The 19,302-nt window shown below is 40.2% G+C and overlaps 1 protein-coding gene across 6 annotated transcripts in view; it reads right to left on the bottom strand.

Annotated features, from left to right (window-relative positions):
* GLI3 (GLI family zinc finger 3) overlaps nt 1-19,302 on the bottom strand; it is a 264,863-nt gene that overhangs the window by 60,421 nt on the left and 185,140 nt on the right. For all 6 annotated transcript variants that reach the window (XM_006124084.5, XM_014574078.4, XM_014574077.4 and 3 more), the window contains one exon: nt 13,045-13,246. In XM_006124084.5, the coding sequence (XP_006124146.3) occupies nt 13,045-13,246 (202 nt within the window). The remainder of the gene's footprint in view (nt 1-13,044; nt 13,247-19,302) is intronic.

Here is a 19,302-nt window from a genome sequence, read left to right as displayed (position 1 = left end):
ACCCTTTCACAACCCTTTCACGTATTGCAGTAACCCTGAGCACCTGCACCAGCTATTTCTCTGCTAATCCACTCCCTTGGTCAATGGAGTTCAGATATCTCAGACTGAACAACAAGTAGTTAGAGAGGCAGGTTAGGAAGAAACAATATCAATTAGCTAGCAGATCTGAGTGGAAGTGCTCAAAAATGGCAACCTCTACAGAGCCATGAGTTGACATCCTAACTAGCTCAGACTCCTGCCTTGGAGCAATTCTCCCCAGCTGGTTCTGAAGACAATTTTACAGACAAAATGACCTGGCAGGGCTCCAGGTAGCCTTTACAGTCAACAGGAGGGTTTGGCGGATGTTTGTGACTTAGAAAATGGAAGCAGAAAGGATGAGAGGGATCTTAGACAACAAGGAGTAGCAACTCTTTTGCAGCCTTTCAGAAATCATTCAGACTGCTGAACAATTCTGCTGATGGTGAACTTCAGAAAAATTCTGTATACAGAAAAATTCTGTATTCACAAAATTGCCAACACTGAATGAGAATCTGGAAGGAAGTTCCTTAATCTTCATTAGACTGTGGCAAGTTTAATGAATCTAGTAATCAAGTCTCTCATTGCCTTCTCTTACTGCAGGAAAATTAAGGCAAGGTAAGGCTACTGATAAAGCTCTGTAAATATGTGGATGTCCACTTCAGGCCCCTGGATATCTGCACGTGTGGGTGTGGATGTGGATATCCACAGATCATTCCTGTAGATATGGATGCAGATGCCAGTTTTGGACTCTGTTAAAGTCCTGATATTCACAACCTCCTCTGGCAAGGAGTTCCACAGGCCGACCATGAGATGTGTGAAGTAAAACTTCCTTTTGTTTATTTTAAACCTGCTACCTATTAATTTCACTAGGTGACCTGTAGTTCTTACATTATGGGAACAAGTAAATAACTTCTCCTTATTCACTTTTTCCACACTAGCTATGATTTTATAGATCTCTATCCTATCCCCCCTTATCTCCTCTTTTCTAAGCTGAAAAATCCCAGTCTTTTTAATCTCTCTTCATATGGGACCTGTTGAAAACCCCTAATCTTTTTTGTTGCCCTTTTCTGAACCTTTTCCAATGCCAATATATCTTTTTTTGAGATGAGGCGACCACATTTGTACCTAGTATTCAAACGTGGGCATACCATGGTTTTATATACACGCAAATAAGATATTCTCTGTTTTATTCTCTATCCCTTTTTAAATGATTCCTAACATTCTGTTTGCTTTTTTGACTGCCACTGCACACTGAGCAGATGTTTTTAGAGAACTATCAACAATGACTCCAAGATCTCTCTCTCGAGTAGTTATAACAAAATTAGTCCCAATCATATTGTATGTATAGTTGGGATAATTTTTTCCTATGTGTATTACTTTACAATTATCAACATTAAATTTCATTTGCCATTTTGTTGCCTGATCACTTAGTTTTGTAAGATCTTTTTAAGCTCCTCACAGTCTGCTTTGGTCTTAACTATTTTGAGCAGTTTAGTATCACCTGCAAATTTTGCCAGCTCGCTGTTTACCTGCTGTTTATTTCTCTATAAATAGGATTGGTCCCAAAATGGACCCTTGGGGGACACCACTAGTTTCCTCTCTCCATTATGAAAGCTTACCATTTATTCCTATCCTTTGTTTCCTGTCTTTTAACCTGTTATCAGTTCATGAGAGGACCTTCCCTCTTATCCCATGACAACTTACTTTACTTTCTTTGGCGGGGGAGGCCAAACTACAAACCCAATCTTGCCCAGGTACTCCCTTACTTATGGACCAGAAGTGTAGAGCCCTGCAAATCCACACATATCTGCTTTATACCCACAGGTATCCAATCCTGTGGTGTGGATCCAGATAGCTGCGGCTCATTTTTGAGGATACAGATGGGGGTACACATTTTGTATCCGGGCAGGGCTCTACAGAAGTGCCTAATGCCAGACCTGTCACTATACACCCTAGTGTAGATGGTCAGTGATGAAGCGATGTTGTAGTCTTTCAGCCAGCAGACTGAAGGCAGCACACTGTACCCAGGCTGTGACGTAACCTTTTATATCTGTGGTGATATCGGGTACTTTATTACATCATGATTCAGGAAAACATGAGGCATCCACAAGACTGAGTTTGCGGTTTTCCCCCTGAGCAGGAGTGAGAGCTCTTTACACTCTCTTCGCTCTTGCACAACCCCACAGAATCAGCTATAACCTTGCCCCTGGAGTATATTCTTGGGATTTGTTTTAAGAAAGTTCCCTGTTGCTACCTGCCTGGCTGCATTAGAGTTAAATAGCTAGATGTTATCAATATTTATACAATGCTTTGAACACAGAAAGTGCTATGTAAGGACAACATTTTGTGGCTATTACCTCAAGCAGGAATTTTTCATTAGTGCAGTGGTGGCCAGACTTTTCCTCCACCTCCCCCCGCCCCATCAGTAATGGAATCTGCCTGCCTCTCCCTTTCTATAACTCCACAGTTGGCTCAGCAGGGGAACTTGGGCTGAAGGAGGAGCTGGGGGCTCAACTGGGGTGGGAAAAGAGTTGGAGCTAGCGACAGAGCTGGCCTTGGGGTGGAATGGAACTAGTCTGGGGCTGGAGTGGAGTTGTAGCTGGAGCTAAAGCTGGGTTTGGAGCAGAGCATGGCTGGGTGGTTGCTCCCTTCTTGCCCCCTATTGAGGCTGGCCCATACCCCCCTGGATGGCTCCATAAACATTCCCCTGCATGCTACCTTATGAATAGAAACCAGAATAGAAGAGCAGAATCTGATCTGATAGTGATGAGGAAGCCTGAATACAGCTTGTGGAACAGGTGTCAATGAAATATAAAGGGTTCGGTATTCCAACATCCCTGTAAACCGCATTGCATGAGTTCTAAGGGACATTTCAGAATAGCGTCTTATTTCAAAATAAGATCAAAATAAGCTATGCAATTTGCCTTAGAGAATGCCTTGGAAAGGCATTTTAGTGGCTCCTGGATATTATGCGACAATTTGTGTGTCGAAATGCTGATATCATAGATAGCTTACATGCTATGATTTAGAGTCCTATGGACTGTGTGTGCTAGGATTACACTGTGCACACGCATATATACATAAGGAATTGGTATCTTTTTGCAGAAGTTTGCGCACCAAGTTAAGTCAGGAAAAAAATCTAATGAAAATGATGGACATTATATTTATGAGTTAGCCCCGTGGTGTGCTCTAAAACTGTTTTTAAAATTGCTGTCCATTAGGTGTGTTGTAGTACTCCATGCTAACATTACTAATGTTACTGGGTCTCAATCAATGTAACTTGACTCACTGCTGTACAGTGTATCTGAAATGTGAAAAACAGAGTTGTTGCTATTTTATAATTGTTTAAAATCGATGGATGGTTTGAAAATAAAAAGGATCACAGAATTTGACCAGTTTTTCCAGCTCAGAGTGGTAAATACCTAGTGCTAAAGAGCTAAGGTACCTGTTCTCCAAGGCTCAGCAAGCAGCTAAATACAGATTACACAGCCAATAAGAAAGAAAATAAAAATTTCATAAATGCACAAAGAAGAGTCCTGTTGCAATGGACCCTGCAGAGTGGCTGGGTCAGCCAACAATTGCATGCATGCATCAAGAGAAAAGTTAAAAAAAGAGACAAGTCTGCATAGCATTTTAATCTTTTCACAGATTTAATCACTTTTAATTCTAAAATTTATCAATTGAGCCAGACCTTAAAGTACTGGTTTTAAAAAGTCTCCTAAATTTAGCTATTTCTGAGAGCTAGAAATCGAAAGCTTTGTTTTAAAAAATGACCAGTACCTTGATTTTTAGTGTCCAATTTGAGACTTCACAAAAGGCCCAGATTTTCAAAGGTCTGGCTCAGTACTTTTTCAAAATCAAAGTCCTTTCAGATGTCTCAAGTTGGATACCAACACTGGACACCATTATCACTAGTTAATTAAAAAAATCTTGTCAACAAGAAATAATATTCACATAAATATGAACTAAGCACAGATCTCTTTCTTCCCAGTGCATGACACATAAGAGAAAATATATAACACTGAATGCAGTGTTATACCTATTTTGGCTGCAGAACTCATAATTAATATTTTTTTTCTCCTAAATTTCTGTGAAAGAGGGAAACGAAAAGAAAAGAAAGAAAAAGATGAATGTATAGTAAAACCAAGGGCTACATTTAGACTTTTTGAAAAAGCATAGTTTGCATTACATAGCGCCTTTTTTCGAAAGAGCACTTTTGAAAAAAGGCGTTATTCCTCGTAAAACTTTCGCGTTCTTTCGATTTACTTTCGAAAGAACGCGGCAGCAGTCTAGATGCAGGGGAGGATTTTTCGAAAAAAAGCCACTTTTTTTGAAAAAACCCTGTAGTTTAAACATACCCCTTAAGGAGAAGCTATATATAGTTCGTCTTTTGTCTGGTGACTTTTATTAGAGTGATTGTGTGTGGAAAGGTTAGAAAACTATAGCAAGTACTTTAAGTTGCAATGATATATAAAATCTAATGACAAAAGAAATCTCTAACTTTTTTCTTTCTTTCTCCCCACTCCTCCCTAAACTTTCAAACACCCTGCACTAGAGGTAAAACAGGGCAGCGAATTACATTGCAATTACATGAGCACATCAAATTTTAGGGAACTGACTTCAAGAAGAAGAAAAACAGACATTATAATCAAAACCAAACTTTGTGGCTACTTTGTGGCTGTCCTATTAACAAGGTCATCCAGATTCTAGACACAGCTGTGGGTTTTACCACAAAACAGCTGTGACTCAAAGTTAGAAAAATTCTTTCCTTTTTTATAACTTGTTTATGTACATGTAGATAGACAGATATACTTATAGTGGGACCACAATTTGACAAAGATCATTGGGGGCACCCCAACCCTTCAGAAAACAGACAGCTGGTTGGCTTCTGCAAGGTCAGCCATCTCAGCAGGACTTATTTACATAAAATCTTGTAGTATATCCGTAACTCTATGCATATATATGTTCTGCTGAGCTTGCCAGTCATGGGGAAGCTGGCTGCTTCTCTCTCTAAGCTATACTCCCATAGAATGCCTAAAGTTTGTACAGCACAGTATTGCATTATCATTGGCAACTTTATATCATTATACTATGGATGGGTTTGGGACCGATAAAATACATTTTTTGTCACACTATCCTCTTCCATTGCAATGAAACTGAGGTTGGCAGGATTCAGAGAACCAACAAACTATACAGCTGTTGGCATAGGTCCACAGAGGTCAATGAAACAACACTGATTTTTATAAACTGGCTTTTCATAATTTATTTCTCTTTATGCAATATTCTTCTTCCAGGAACTCTACAGAAAAGTCAAACTATGTGTCCAAATGTACATAGTACATCTCTTTTTCGATACAGTCACTGCAGAGTAAATCACTTAAGACAGGCTTATTTGGCAAACATTATTGGCAGATTTATAGCCTATAAATTAGACAGTAGAGCAGGGGTAGGCAACCTTCTTTCCCCATGATTAATTTGTTGCTTGACTTAGAGACAGAGATCATGTTGTTTTGTGTGTGTGGAAAATATCTACTGTCTTCCGCTCAAAATATGAATAAGCCCCACAATCTATCTGAACCTCATTATTCTGTAATAATATAGATTTAATAAGAAGATAGATTTAATAAGAAGAGACGACAGTTAGAAATCCACCTTAAGAGGGCTAGAATTAGATTCAACTTCCAACTTTACGCTAATATTTGATTTGTTGTTCCGATTTGTAATTCTCCACTGCCATTTATAGTTGTGTTAAAGGGGCATAAAATGCAGCTAGTCTGGTCTGGTAGTACTTTACACCCACTTTGTTCAAGTTACATGGTTGGTACAAGGCAGTGGAAAATAAGGCCCTTCGTGTTTAAGTGTGTAATGTACATCATGTACTCACAACAGGATGCATGCCAGGGGAGTTGTCCCAGGTAGAATTTGGTTTAATGGAGTTGCCAGGGTGAAAGTGAATGTTGAACTGGAGTCATCAGCCACATATTCCTTCTCTGCATATTTAGGGAGTTTAGAACCACAAATGAATACTATAAAGTGCCTGCTATGGCCTTATTCAAAGCTGCACAAAAACACACACGAACCCGGGACACGTCTGTTTCTTTTCTGTACTCCTAGATCTTGAAAATGACTACACTGATTTAAACTAAACCTTATATTTACAATATATTACACACTACTAGTCAGAGACCTTTCATTGTATGAAAAATTTCAGCCTGGAGTTTCATGTCTGACTCATATGGATCTAAAAATAAAGATGCATTATAATATGGCAAAATATCTTTAAAGTTTGTAGAGTTACCAAAGTCTTTTACACAGTGTGTGTTTCTTTGTACCTGTGCAAATAGAAAGATCTGTCCAATTTTAAGGCACTCCTGTCAAAATATCCCCAAATATACTCTGTTCCATTTGTTCATTTCCAAATGAATTCTTTAATTCTATCTGGCCGTTATCACCTCCATTACGCAACATATTTTTGTCAGATGCGATGCTGTGTAAGAATTGAGATGTAGAATATAGATAATATTATAATGCCATCAATAGTAGGGTCTCATCTGAAATACTGTGTGAAGTACTGGGCACCTCATTTCAAAATGGATATTGTAGAACAACAGGCGTTTCAGAGAAATCCAAAAACACTGATCAAGGTGCTGGAAAAACTCTCATAAGAGATATGGAAAATAATCATTACTTTAGAACAGAGATAAATAAGAGGAGGTTAGATAAAAATATATAAAATATATTTGATTCTTTGTGTCTCATATCACGGCAGCAAAGAGATATTTGGTGAAATTTTAAGGCTGAAAACTGGAAAATGATAGGAGGAAACACTTTTTTCGCACAGTACATAATAAGCCTATGGATCCCATCACTGCAGGATGTTGTTGAGGCCAAGAACTTTGCAGGATTCAAAGAGAGATTGGATGTGTATGTGGATAACATGAATACCCAGTGCTACAATGCTTAAGGCTAAAATACTTTTGAAAGGTGTGTACAATCTCATGCTTCATGGTGTTCCACCATCTCTAACTCAGGGATTTGGAACCTTTATAGAGGACAGATTATCCTTTGAGAGGGACTTTCTGTCCACTTGATTCTCATTTGTATTCTCTCTCTTGGTCTCCCCTTTCTGGCTGGTTAGTGGGAAACTGGCCTTCTGCATCTAGGTTTTCAACCATATGCCAGCTGAAGGGAAACTAATATGTGATCCCACAAATTTAGTCAATTTCCCATTGCAGTTGTTTTGCTATATTAAAAAGCTTCAGATAAGAGGATAATCTAATTCTAGTTAGTTTCCCTTGTCTAGTACTTTACATAAGAGCTTAAATGCAAAGGGGAAATCTATTCACTTGTGCCCTGTAGAAGCATAAGTCTTATACTCCATAGCTATAGTTCATGCCCATTCTATTCCCCCTCTCCTATTGCTTAAACTTACTATACAGGTCAGCTTTCCCTTCCCCTCTTTATTTAAATCTTCTCCAACGATGTTCAGCTTCACTTCAGCCTAGCAGCAAAGTGACATTAAACAGATTATGCAAACTCTGGCTATAATTAACCAGATCTTGTTAATTTCACTTTTCTGCTCCATCACATATACAATTGAGGGGCAGTGGAGCAGATCATTGGGGGAGGGGTGGATGTGTCTGTGTTTTCTCAGCTCCTTTCAATCATTGGAAGAGTTCCCAGAGGACACCTAAACAAATATAAAAATCAATTTTAAGGTGGGATTATGTGGCCAAATTTCACCCCTGTTAAACTTGCTGGATGCAGAGGAACTCTGTCATGGTCAGTGGAGCTATTCCTGATTTAAGCAAATGCAAAGGAGAGCAGGATTTGGCCCATATGATGAAAAGTGACTTTGCAAAAATGATACCATAAGAATGAACATACTGGCTCAGACCAATGGTCTATCTGAATTTGACTGGGTATCAGATGCTTCAGAAGGAGTGAACATAACAGGGCAGTTTTTGAGTGGTCTACCCAAAGTGGTAGCTTAGGCCTAACTTTTAGCAGTCAGAAATTGTACTATTCAGAACATCCATTAGCAATGAGTTCCACAGGTTGTGTATTATGTGAAGAAGTACTTCCGTACATTTGTTTTAAACCTACTGCCTATTAATTTCATCTAATGACCCCAGTACCATAAGGATGCAAGGGGTCTGTGCTAAAAATGATTTCTAGATACTAAAAAAAGCAAAACTCTAACCTCTCAGCTTTATTAACAACCTCATAACCATTTTGCAAGAGTAGCACTGGTAACCTTAATGTCAAGGGAAGTGATTACCACTTCCAAGCCCATCCTACAAGGCCACACTACCTCTCAGCAAGAAGTGTTATAGTAGTTCAACGTCTAATCATTGTTCAAGCAGTAGATACAACATGTAAGTACATCCTAACAAACGATTTGTAGCATGGGGTACTGAATTGCATGACTGAGGAAGCTATCCAAAAGAGTAAATACTAAATGAAGGAGTATGCTTACTGGATGTTGGGTCATTTGGCTCTGTTGTGCATAATTCTTCCCCGCTCTAATACATGGTGCTGGAACATTTTAAAAAGTAGGGGTACTAAAAGACAGCCCCTTGCCCATTTCCTCTGCCCTAGAGCTGAGACTGGGAGCCCAGATATTCGGTGCCAGCAGCTGGGACTCCAGACACACAGGGCTGGCAGCTAGGATTCTGGATGTGCAGGGCTAGCAGCCAGGACCCTAAGGGTATGGGGTGGCAACTAGGTGAATGGGGTACTGCAGCACTCCCTGCACCCACGGTTCTCATGCCTATGGCTGCAATGTAAAACAGGTGTTTTCAAATTTACAAAGCAGCAGTTCTAGCTGGTGAGCTAAAGGAGAATCTCCATTACCTGTCAACAATACCAACAGCAACAGCAATATTCAAAACCTATGCTTATTGTGCTAAAATATTATTTTTCATATTGTAGTAGTATCTAGGATCTTCATAATCTGGACTTCATTGGGTTAGGCACTGCACAAACACAGAACAAAAAGATGAGGCTTGTTTCACTGTAAGTTCATCCCCAACCTCCCATTACCCCACAGTTTGTTTTGTCTACATGTTTTAACCTGCAATGTAGGCTCTTTGGGGCAGCACCTGTGCTTTTAATATATTTGTGCCATGTCTAAAACAGTGGGGCCTGGCTCTGCATTAGAATTATGAAGCACCGTCTTAATACAAATTGTACAGGAATGCATGTACACACACAAAATGCTAAAAGAATGTTAAGGTTTCATAGTCAAGCTCTCAAAAGTTAAAAAATGACAGAATTAAGGTTGTCTGGGCAACCTTTGTTCCTCCCCTTCTATCTCTGCGTTGTGATACTGTCATTAATAACATGAACAAATACTGTTTTTTCCAGAGGACCCTGACCTCATCCAATGCGCAAGATGCTCATTTAATGACCAGTTACTCAATATTTTGTTCACTGTGTGATCCCAAGTTTTATTTCAGGGGTGATCAATATTTTTGGTTTATTGGACACATTTGGGTATGGAAATTATATGGAGGACCATGAATTCTCATGAATTTAACAATTCAGAGATATTCAGATAAACTATTTAATAAAGTGAAAATAAACATCAAATCTTACATACTATTATAAACATGCCATCATCAGAACATATAAAAAATATAAAAAAATATACCAAACTAATCCCTTTCCACACACTCTTTGGATATGTCTACACTACCACCCTAGTTCGAACTAGGGTGGTAATGTAGGCAACCGGAGTTGCAAATGAAGCCCGGGATTTGAATTTCCCGGGCTTCATTTGCATATTGCCGGGTACCGCCATTTTTAAATGTCCGCTAGTGCGGACTCCGTGCCCCGCGGCTACACGCGGCACGGACTACGTAGTTCGGATTAGGCTTCCTATTCCGAACTACCGTTACTCCTCGTGATTAATGCTTTACAAGATTGCACACACTATGAAAAAAGTGGTCCGTCTCTGTAGCCTGCATGTGTTAGGCATCATGACAATTTTGAGCCATGGTACACTAGCCCAGAACCAATGTGGACAAGAAGAGGCAGAGACAAGTGTAAACTCACCTGTAGCTTTATGCATTCCCCTCCCCCCAAAAATGTTGTATTTGAAACACCACGGTGAAGTTACACCTGTGTAGTGTGAACATGTAAGAACATGTAGTTTTAAAAGGCTTATGATTTGGCTAAATTTGGTTAGATTGTCTCAAGAACAGCAACAGGCACATCCTTGGCACGGGGCAATCTTTTTCCTAAGCAGAGAGGTGCTCGAACTGATCAATTCTTGGAAATTGAAATATTTTTTAGACACATCCAGATGGGAAAAATTAAGGAATGCTGTTATCTATTGTTTTAAACATGGTTTTGAAATGCTAAACAGTTAGGATCAGAAAAAATCTAGAAATGTGCTGGGTAACTCTTTCAAGGATCTCAAAATCTGTTCCCTCTCCTTTTCCTCATTTCTAGAAGAAAGAATGTAACAATATGTTTCCCACTCCTGAAACTGAACAATAATAATTTTATCAAAAAACAAATAATGATTAAATGGTGTGAAATGTTCCATTACACATTCTCAGAAAGTAGGAAGAGAAAATTCTGAAACCCAATAAACAGCGCATAAGTTCACTCTTGCATACCTTATTCTCTTCTCACATGAATAGACCTATTGGGCCTAACCTCTAGGACCTTCCTCAGTTTTTGATCAGCACTCATTTGCAGGAATGGCTCTTGTGCTTGCAATACTATATGCCAAAACAATCGGACCAAATAGTTTCAAACTTGGAGATTTTCAAACTTCAAGGCAGAGATTAACTATGCTAAATTTCTCCATGGAATTTTTCCCCAAAATGATATAAGATGGAAAAGGAGGGTCAGAAAAACCTAAGAATGGACATGTTGGGTTAAACCAATGGGCCGTCTAGCACAGTGTCCTGTCTTCTGACAGTGGCCAATGCTAGGTTCTTCAGAGGGAATGAACATAATAGGGAAGTTACTAGGTAATTTATCTCCAGTTATCCAATCCCAGGTTCTGATTTCTATTGGAAGTGTCATTCTCTCCTAACAACAGTAGTAATAATATGTCTCTATAGTACATATATTTAACAGATGTGTCCAAAAATCATTGCCAGCTACTGATAAAAGTCATATTCTACAGCAATAGTACTTGGTAATTGGAACTATGGTTAGGTGGATTGCAGAGTTGTATTTCAAGATTATGACCTCATACCTGTAAAACACAGTATAGCTATTCAACTACAGTAGAGCAGCTTTGAAATATGACTATTTAAAAAAATGTATAAAAACAACAGCACTTTCTGCTTATACTAACTATTTACAGTCCTATCACTTTAAAAGTCTGCCAGATTCATGTTTTCTAAACACCACTTGCACTCAACAACTTCTCCAGCAGTGTAAATCCCCATGGACAATTTTTGAAGTTTTAAGTGTGCTTTTTTTGTTGGAAAAGCAGGTTTTTTACATTGCCAAAAACTCTCAAGAAATTGCTCTGGGGACATGCTCTTTTTCCCAGCTGCAAATTGAAGGTGGAGGCTGCTTCGAAGCTGGAGAAGCAAAAATCTTTGAGTGCCATAAATGCAAAATCAATATTTTCTGAGACTTTTTTGGAACACTGAAGGAACATTTTCAGTTAATATTTTGTGACGTCACAAGCACTTCAAGGTCTCTGTATTTGTTTCTGCTTTGCTCTGCCTTCCCCTCTCATTACAGACACCTTTTTAGCTCCTTCAGTTCCTTCTTCTTTTGCTTTTGCTCTCTTGGTTTTTTCTGCCTCTGTCCCATTTTCTTACTTGCCCCTCTTCTACCTCTCCTGCAAATTCTCTCCACTTCACCACTCAATTCTTCTTCCCTCAATCCCACGAATCACCATTCTTCTCTTGGGCTGTGTCTACACTGGGCCACTTACTCCGGAAAAGCAGACGCTTTTCCGGAATAAGCTGCGAGCTGTCTACAGTGGCCCCTTGAATTTCTGGAAAAGCACTGACTATTTACTGTAAGAAATCAGCTGCTTTTCCGGAAAAACTATGCTGCTTCCGCTCGGGCAAAAGTCCTTTTTCCGGAAAACTGTTCCGGAAAAGGGCCAGTGTAGACAGCACAGTAGTGTTTTCCGCAAAAAAGCCCCAATCGCGAAAATGACAATCGGGGCTTTTTTCCGGAAAAGCGCATCTACATTGGCCACGGACGCTTTTCCGGAAAAAGGGCTTTTCCAGAAAAGCATCCTGCCAATGTAGACGCTCTTTTTCCGGAAATACTTATAACAGAAAACTGTTCCGTTTTAAGCATTTCCGGAAAAAGGTGGCAGTGTAGACACAGCCTTGCTGATTTGTTGCATGTGCAAATGAAGCAGCTATGTGGAATTCATAAGATCTATGGTGTAAAGTCCCTCTACTTTGTCCCACGTGCCTGGATAAAGACATTGTCTGCCATTCTCTGGCAAGTGTGTTGGGAGCTGCTTATTTTATTTTAAGGTCTGGTATCCTTTTATCATTTGGGAACAGACTTCTAACTGTAAGAAATCCATAAGAAATACTTCTTAAGTGAAAAGGAAGATACATGTCCTCTAGCTTTAGAGAACCTTACCTTTAAACACATACAGTAGGAAAGCTATTGGGACACTTTCATGTCTGTCATCTGTATGGGAAGGATTTTCAAAATCATTTAAATGATGTAGGTGCACAAGTGCCAACCCATCCTGTGTCTTTATATCTGAAAATTATTACCCAGCGTGCATGCATGTGTGCCTACTTATACAGCATTACTGCCCTGTAAAGTGAAAGTTACCACTAGTAGATAATAAAATGCCTCAACATTTTCTACTGATTATTTTCGCAAGCAAGAAATATTTGGTACTATAAATTTAGTTCCAGTCAAAAAGATAGATACTACAGACACACCAAAATCTAAAGAGAAACACTCGTGTGTATATCTGCATCCATATTCATTATCTAGGGGTAATACAGGTGGATACACAGAAAATGCTGTAATAAAAAAGTAATTAATACTTTGAAGAATTTTTACCTTATTGCGCTTGCAGATAAATGGCCGTAGGAACCACTAGCTGAAGAACTGCTACGAGAATTATTGAGAATTGTGACCAAGGAGTTTGGAGATGTCCGTATCATGGTCTGAAGGTCAAAGCTGTGGTCAGACAGGGGTGATATGGACAGGGTACGTTTTCGACTTGGCCTAGATGACAGCCTTGGACTCGGAAACCTGGCACCTGTTACGCAAACAAAAATAATTATCTACCAAAGTGCTCTACCCTGTTTATTTATTACTACTGGTGATGGATATAAAGAGTCACAACATGCTGTGACAAGCCCACTCTTTCCACTTGTGATCTACTGGCTACAATTGAGGAAAATTAGGAAGAAAAATGTATCTTCCTGTGGCTTACCTCAGGGGAGCTCTGTTTATTAATGTGCAAGCAAAATGATAAATTGCTAAACAAAAGGAAAAGACTTTTATATGTTATCCCTCTCATTTCTGATGATTTATGAATCTGATGGCTGCTTAGACATTCACATCATTAATTCAAGCACAAGCGAGGAGACAGTGGCTCACACTGGAGCTCCCTGAAAGCCCTGCCACTTCAATTTAAACAGCCAAAAATAAACTTTTAAAATACAAAACAGGGATTAAGAAGCAGCTTTCCCTTTGCAGCTCATAATCCCACCTGGCCAATATTATTTGGAAAAATAAAAAAGGATGAATAAAACAATGCCATAAAACAATGCTCTATCTCTAACAGAGATCATCAATTTGACATTCACAGCATCAGACTAAGAGACATTATGGTTCTATTTCAATTTTTCAAGTATCGAAGGAGATTTGTGGGGGGTATCCATTTTTTAAAACTATAGTTTAAGTTTTTCATAGCGGTGCAAGGGATTCAACCACACTTCTCAATTAAAATGAATAGAATGTATGGCTCCATTCTCTGCATTGCTTTGAAAGCCTCCACTGTTGGGTCTCTACTTCTCCTGACATGTCACAACAATTCTATCAGTCTTAAAGGGAGATACATCACATTCAATTTCATCCACGGATTCATTTCACCCTCCTTTTAACTGTAATCAAAGTTCTAGAAGCAAATTATTGGTATTAAAAATAATACTACCTGAATGTCTTATTTCAAGTAAATAAACTGGTAATATTGGAGCACGCGATGTAATTTTGATGTTCAGGGCCATACACTCTTTGTTGAAGTCCTATTTTTCTAACTGGACAGCTTGCAGTTCTAGATAATTATGAATAGATTACAGATTTCTGTTATCTTTTCTTGACATGTCCTACAATTTGGTGCTCTAGACCTCAATTCAACAAGATACTTAAGCATGTGTGTAACTTCAAGTGCATTAGTATGAGGAGTCCATTGAGTCCAACAAGACTAGTAATTAGGGATGTAAAAACTGGGGGCTGGTCTACATGTTTCATGGACACATCTCAACTAAATGCTTCCTAGTTTTAAGGCTAAAATGGCCATTGGAGCTTTCTTGTGCAAAAACACATCTATACTGGGCAAGAATGCTTTTGCGCAAAAGCACTTTTTGCGCAAAAGCATCCGGACCAATCTAGACGCTCTTTTGCAGAAATACTTTTAACAGAAAAACTTTTCCATTAAAAGTATTTCCGCAAAATCATGCCAGTCTAGACGCAGCCAATCTGTTTTATTTCTCCTTTTATGAGATATACCGTGTGTATGTCTGCTACTTTATTAAAGTGCAGGGCCTTGATACTTCTAAAGACTGCCATGTTTTATTTCCATGAAAGTACAAACATTGATTAGTGGTTAGGAAAAGTTGCTTTGCATTTACTAAGGAAATACAAGATTCTTGTGATAGTAAACCTATAACGTCATATTAATATTTTGCACTTATTTAGCAGTTTTCATCTAGATATCTCATCTGGACCAGATTCTCAGCTGATATACACTGATATAGCTACACTGAAGTTAATGGAGTTCTACCTATTTGCATTAGCTAAGGACTCAGAACACTTTAAAAGTGAGCTATTCTTATTATCTCTATTCTGCCAAGTGGAGAACTGAAGTACAGTTGTCCAAGGTCAAACTTCAAATGAGTGGGGCAAACAAGACTCTTTGCACAATCAACTAGAGCACAACTGAACAGCTAACTGGTATGATAGTCACAGCATTGACACTGTCATTATTTGTAGTCCTTGCTATGGTCTAAGCTCAGAAAAAAGAGCCAGCTGTGATACACAACCCCTGTAGTCATATGGATAAAAGTATCAATCATTTATTCTCCTCAGACTGATAGGAATGGGTCTGATCACAAGACACCGGGCATGCTCATGATAAGAGTAGCATAAATCCCTTTCTTTGGATTAAGTATGGCATCGTTACATGTCACAGTTCTGTTTTAACTTGAAAATCCTGACCTCTGCATAGGGATGTTACCAATGATAATTTCGGAAAGACTTTAAACTTGATTTTTAAGATTTAGGTTTAAAAATGTTTATTCCGATTGATCCGAATGCCAGGTCTGAATGCGTATAGATGGATACAGAGGTGATTGCCATTTATTTGATGGAAGTGTCCTCTCTTGGGGAATTTGTTAGAGAATTGCCAAGTGCAGATTGCCTGTTTCTGATACTGAATTGAGACAGTGCTGTGATTGGGAAAAAGGCAAACCACAACCATGTTTATAAATCAAGTATCAGCTATTTATGTTTTTAGCTGCAAACAAAAGACATATTTCAATGGTTTTTCTGGAAAACGAGTGATAATTAAAAATACTGTAACATGAACCCCACTAGATTACATTTCTCATCTGAAATGAAAGCTTAGACAGCCTGACAAATTATCTACAAATATGGCTGTAGTTTGCCTCGCTGCTGATCAGACCGTGGTCTCATTTCAGCATCAGAACTCGCTGAAACATGTGGCAGTTTTTTAACCCATCTCCCAGAAGACGACACTTATACCAAATAAGCATCACCCACATTTGTACTAGCCCTAGGAGTTTGAAGAGAAGCACGTTCCTCTTTAACAAACTTCACAGAACTACTAAGTACAATTATGCTCATCCTGCTGCCCCCACAGACTTTCAACAAATGCACACTTTCCTCCTTCTCCCTTCCCACTCTAAAATGAGCCAACCCATCCCCCAAGTCACACTGTGACTATCTGAAAAAAATCTTTCCCTCAAATGCTCATTAAACTTCCATATTCCCTCCCAACTGTTAGCCGCAGCCAGCCTTCTCTTCAGCATGGAGCTGCTCTGGGTTTTGGGCCAGCACATCCCCTTGGCTCTGCTGTAGGCACATAAGTGTTCTGGCCAGAGACAAAGAGGTGGTTTTCAATTGGGAAGGGCAGAGCAGAGTGCATTTATAACAGGGAGCCTTGACTCAGCTTTATCATTCAGTAGCCACAGACCTTCTCTTCTCCAAGGGACAGTATACCTTTGCGTCTTCACCTGGATCTAGAAGTTAGTCAGTCCCCAACTCGTGCCTATAGGGTCTTGGCCAATTGGCCTTATTCAAGTAGGAATAAGAAATCCTCCGGAAAAGGCTTTATTTTCCGGAGAATAACATCTAGACTGGCGCTTTTCTCCGGCTTTTCCCCAAGCCGGAAAAAAGTGGCAGCCATGTTAATGCAAATGCCGCGGGGGATATTTAAATCCCCCGCGGATTTCCCTATTCCAAAGTCTACATTAGCATCCCTTTTCCGGAAACGGGTGCCATTGTAGACACAGCTGAGGTGATCATTCATAATTTAACAAAATGTTTCGTATAACCGATATTCTGAGTTTATATATTACTATAAAAAGTAATAGATCACATTTTATAAGTTTCTCTGAAATAAAATAAAGTATCTCCTAAAATAAACATTGCTGATTCACCCTGGCATATATTTTAAACACAGACACATCTACATTTATTAATTTGAGATGTTTATCTATTCATAGTATTCTTCTAACGAACCATCACATTCCACTTTAATAAGATACCTGGAGACCAAAAACGCAGTCAATTTCACTAAAAACTCCGTTCCTCTTCTGAGCAAGGCTGCAAAGCCATCAACTGCAGCAGTGAGTGAAAAGAGACAGAAGATAAGCTGTGGAATTCTACAGAGTAGAAGATAGACTTGTTAAAGAATCTGGTCCTTGTAGAGTAAAGATACCACAGGACACAATACTAGTGAAGCTTTGAGACATGGACTTGTAGGCAAAAATAAAAGGGTATGTCTACACTACCACCCTAGTTCGAACTAGGGGGGGCAATGTAGTCATACGGAGTTGCAAATGAAGCCCGGGATTTGAATTTCCCGGGCTTCATTTGCATCAAGCCGGCTGGCGCCATTTTTAAATGCCGGCTAGTTCGGACCCAGTGCCGCACGACTACACGCGGCATGGACTAGCTAGTTCGGATTAGGCTTCCTAATCCGAACTAGCTGTACACCTCGTTCCATGTTCCACAAGGCGTACAGCTAGTTTGGAATAGGAAGCCTAATCCGAACTAGCTAGTTCGTGCTGCGTGTAGCCGCGCGGCACGGGGTCCGAACTAGCCGGCATTTAAAAATGGCGCCAGCCGGCTTTATGCAAATGAAGCCCGGGAAATTCAAATCCCAGGCTTCATTTGCAACTCCGTATGACTACATTACCCCCCCTAGTTCGAACTAGGGGGGTAGTGTAGACATACCCAAAGTGAGTGGTGTAAATAACGACTTATTCCTAGGGCAGAAAACATTTCTAAAATAGTTGATATAAATTTCAATCACTATTTTCCCAAATTGAATATGCTTTGCTGCAAATCAGTCCATACATTTGATTTTTGTATTGAAGTTTTTAGCATCAATTATTATGGAACAATTTTCAGACATGTAATTTTATTCCTTTAAATCAGATTTCTTCAAACACGTCTTCCTTCAAACATTTCTTCCTTGAAGGCTGGGAACGTGACAGATTTGAATTTTTGAAAATAAACTAGAGCTGTCTGAAACTCAGCGGTTTTGATTCATAGACATCAGCAGAACTTTGATTTTACTTTAAGAAAGTACACATCCTGAGTTTTGCCTTTGTTTCCAAACACATATATCCCTCGCTGATACACAGAGGAAAGAAACAGATCCATTAACCAAAACATGTCCAACATTTTCTTGAAACTCAGCCTACAAACAGTCAAAAGGCCAAACCTCAGCAAACCTTACAGGGTGGGACTGTCAAAAACACTCAGTGCGGACCTAGCACTGCTCTCACTGAAGCCAATGGGAGAGTTCACCAAAAAGTTCCCACAGAGCGAGGCTCCAGATCATTCAGAAAGTTTCAACTCCTTGTAAAAGAACTAAGCAGTCTGTCTACCACCGAGACAAACACAACTCTCTAAGGGTATGTCTACACTACAAAGTTAATTCGAACTAACAGACGTTAGTTCAAATTAACTTTGATAGGCGCTACACATACAAACCGCTAGTTCGAACTTAATTCGAACTACCGGAGCGCTTAATACGAACTAGGTAAACCTCATTCTACGAGGACTAACGCCTAGTTCGAATTAAGCAGTTCGAATTAAGGGCTGTGTGGCCACTTAATTCGAACTAGTGAAAGGCTAGCCCTCCCCAGCTTTCCCTGGTGGCCACTCTGGGCACCACCAGGGAAACTCGTCTGCCCCCCTCCCGGCCCCGGAGCCCTTAAGGGGTACGGGCTGGCTACGGTGCCCGTGCCAGGTGCAAGCCTGCCAGCACCCAGCCAGCAGACCCTGCACCTGGCACGGCACGAACCAGCCACCCACTGCCACCCAACCCTCCGCCTCTTCCCGGGACCAGGCTGGCGGCTCCCGGGAGCCTGCCCGGGTCCGCAAGAGGCAGGCGGGGGCCCGCCTGGTCTAGTGCAGACATTGTGGACCTCATCCACGACGTCCGCACTAGGCACAGGAAAGTGACCGTCTAGGGCAGGATAGATGCCAGCCTGGCCACCCAGGAGCAGGTTTGCATGAAAATCAGGGTGGTCCAGTGAGACCCACGACTCCGAGCCCTGAGCTTAGAATGGCCGTACTGGGTCAGACCAAAGGTCCATCTAGCCCAGTAGCCTGTCTGCCGACAGCAGCCAACCCTAGGGACCCTGGAGGGGATGGACCGAAATAATGACCAAGCCATTTGTCTCGTGCCATCCATCTCCAGCCTTCCACAAACAGAGGCCAGGGACACCATTTCTACCCCCTGGCTACTACCACTCCATGGACCCAACCTCCATGACTTTATCTAACTTCTCTTTAAACTCTGTTCTAGTTCTAGCCTTCACAGCCTCCTGCAGC

This window comes from Pelodiscus sinensis, chromosome 2 (genome assembly GCF_052426305.1).
Source record: "Pelodiscus sinensis isolate ZL-2025 chromosome 2, ASM5242630v1, whole genome shotgun sequence".
Lineage (NCBI taxonomy): Eukaryota > Metazoa > Chordata > Testudines > Trionychidae > Pelodiscus > Pelodiscus sinensis.
This window is presented reverse-complemented; position numbering and strand designations above follow the sequence as displayed.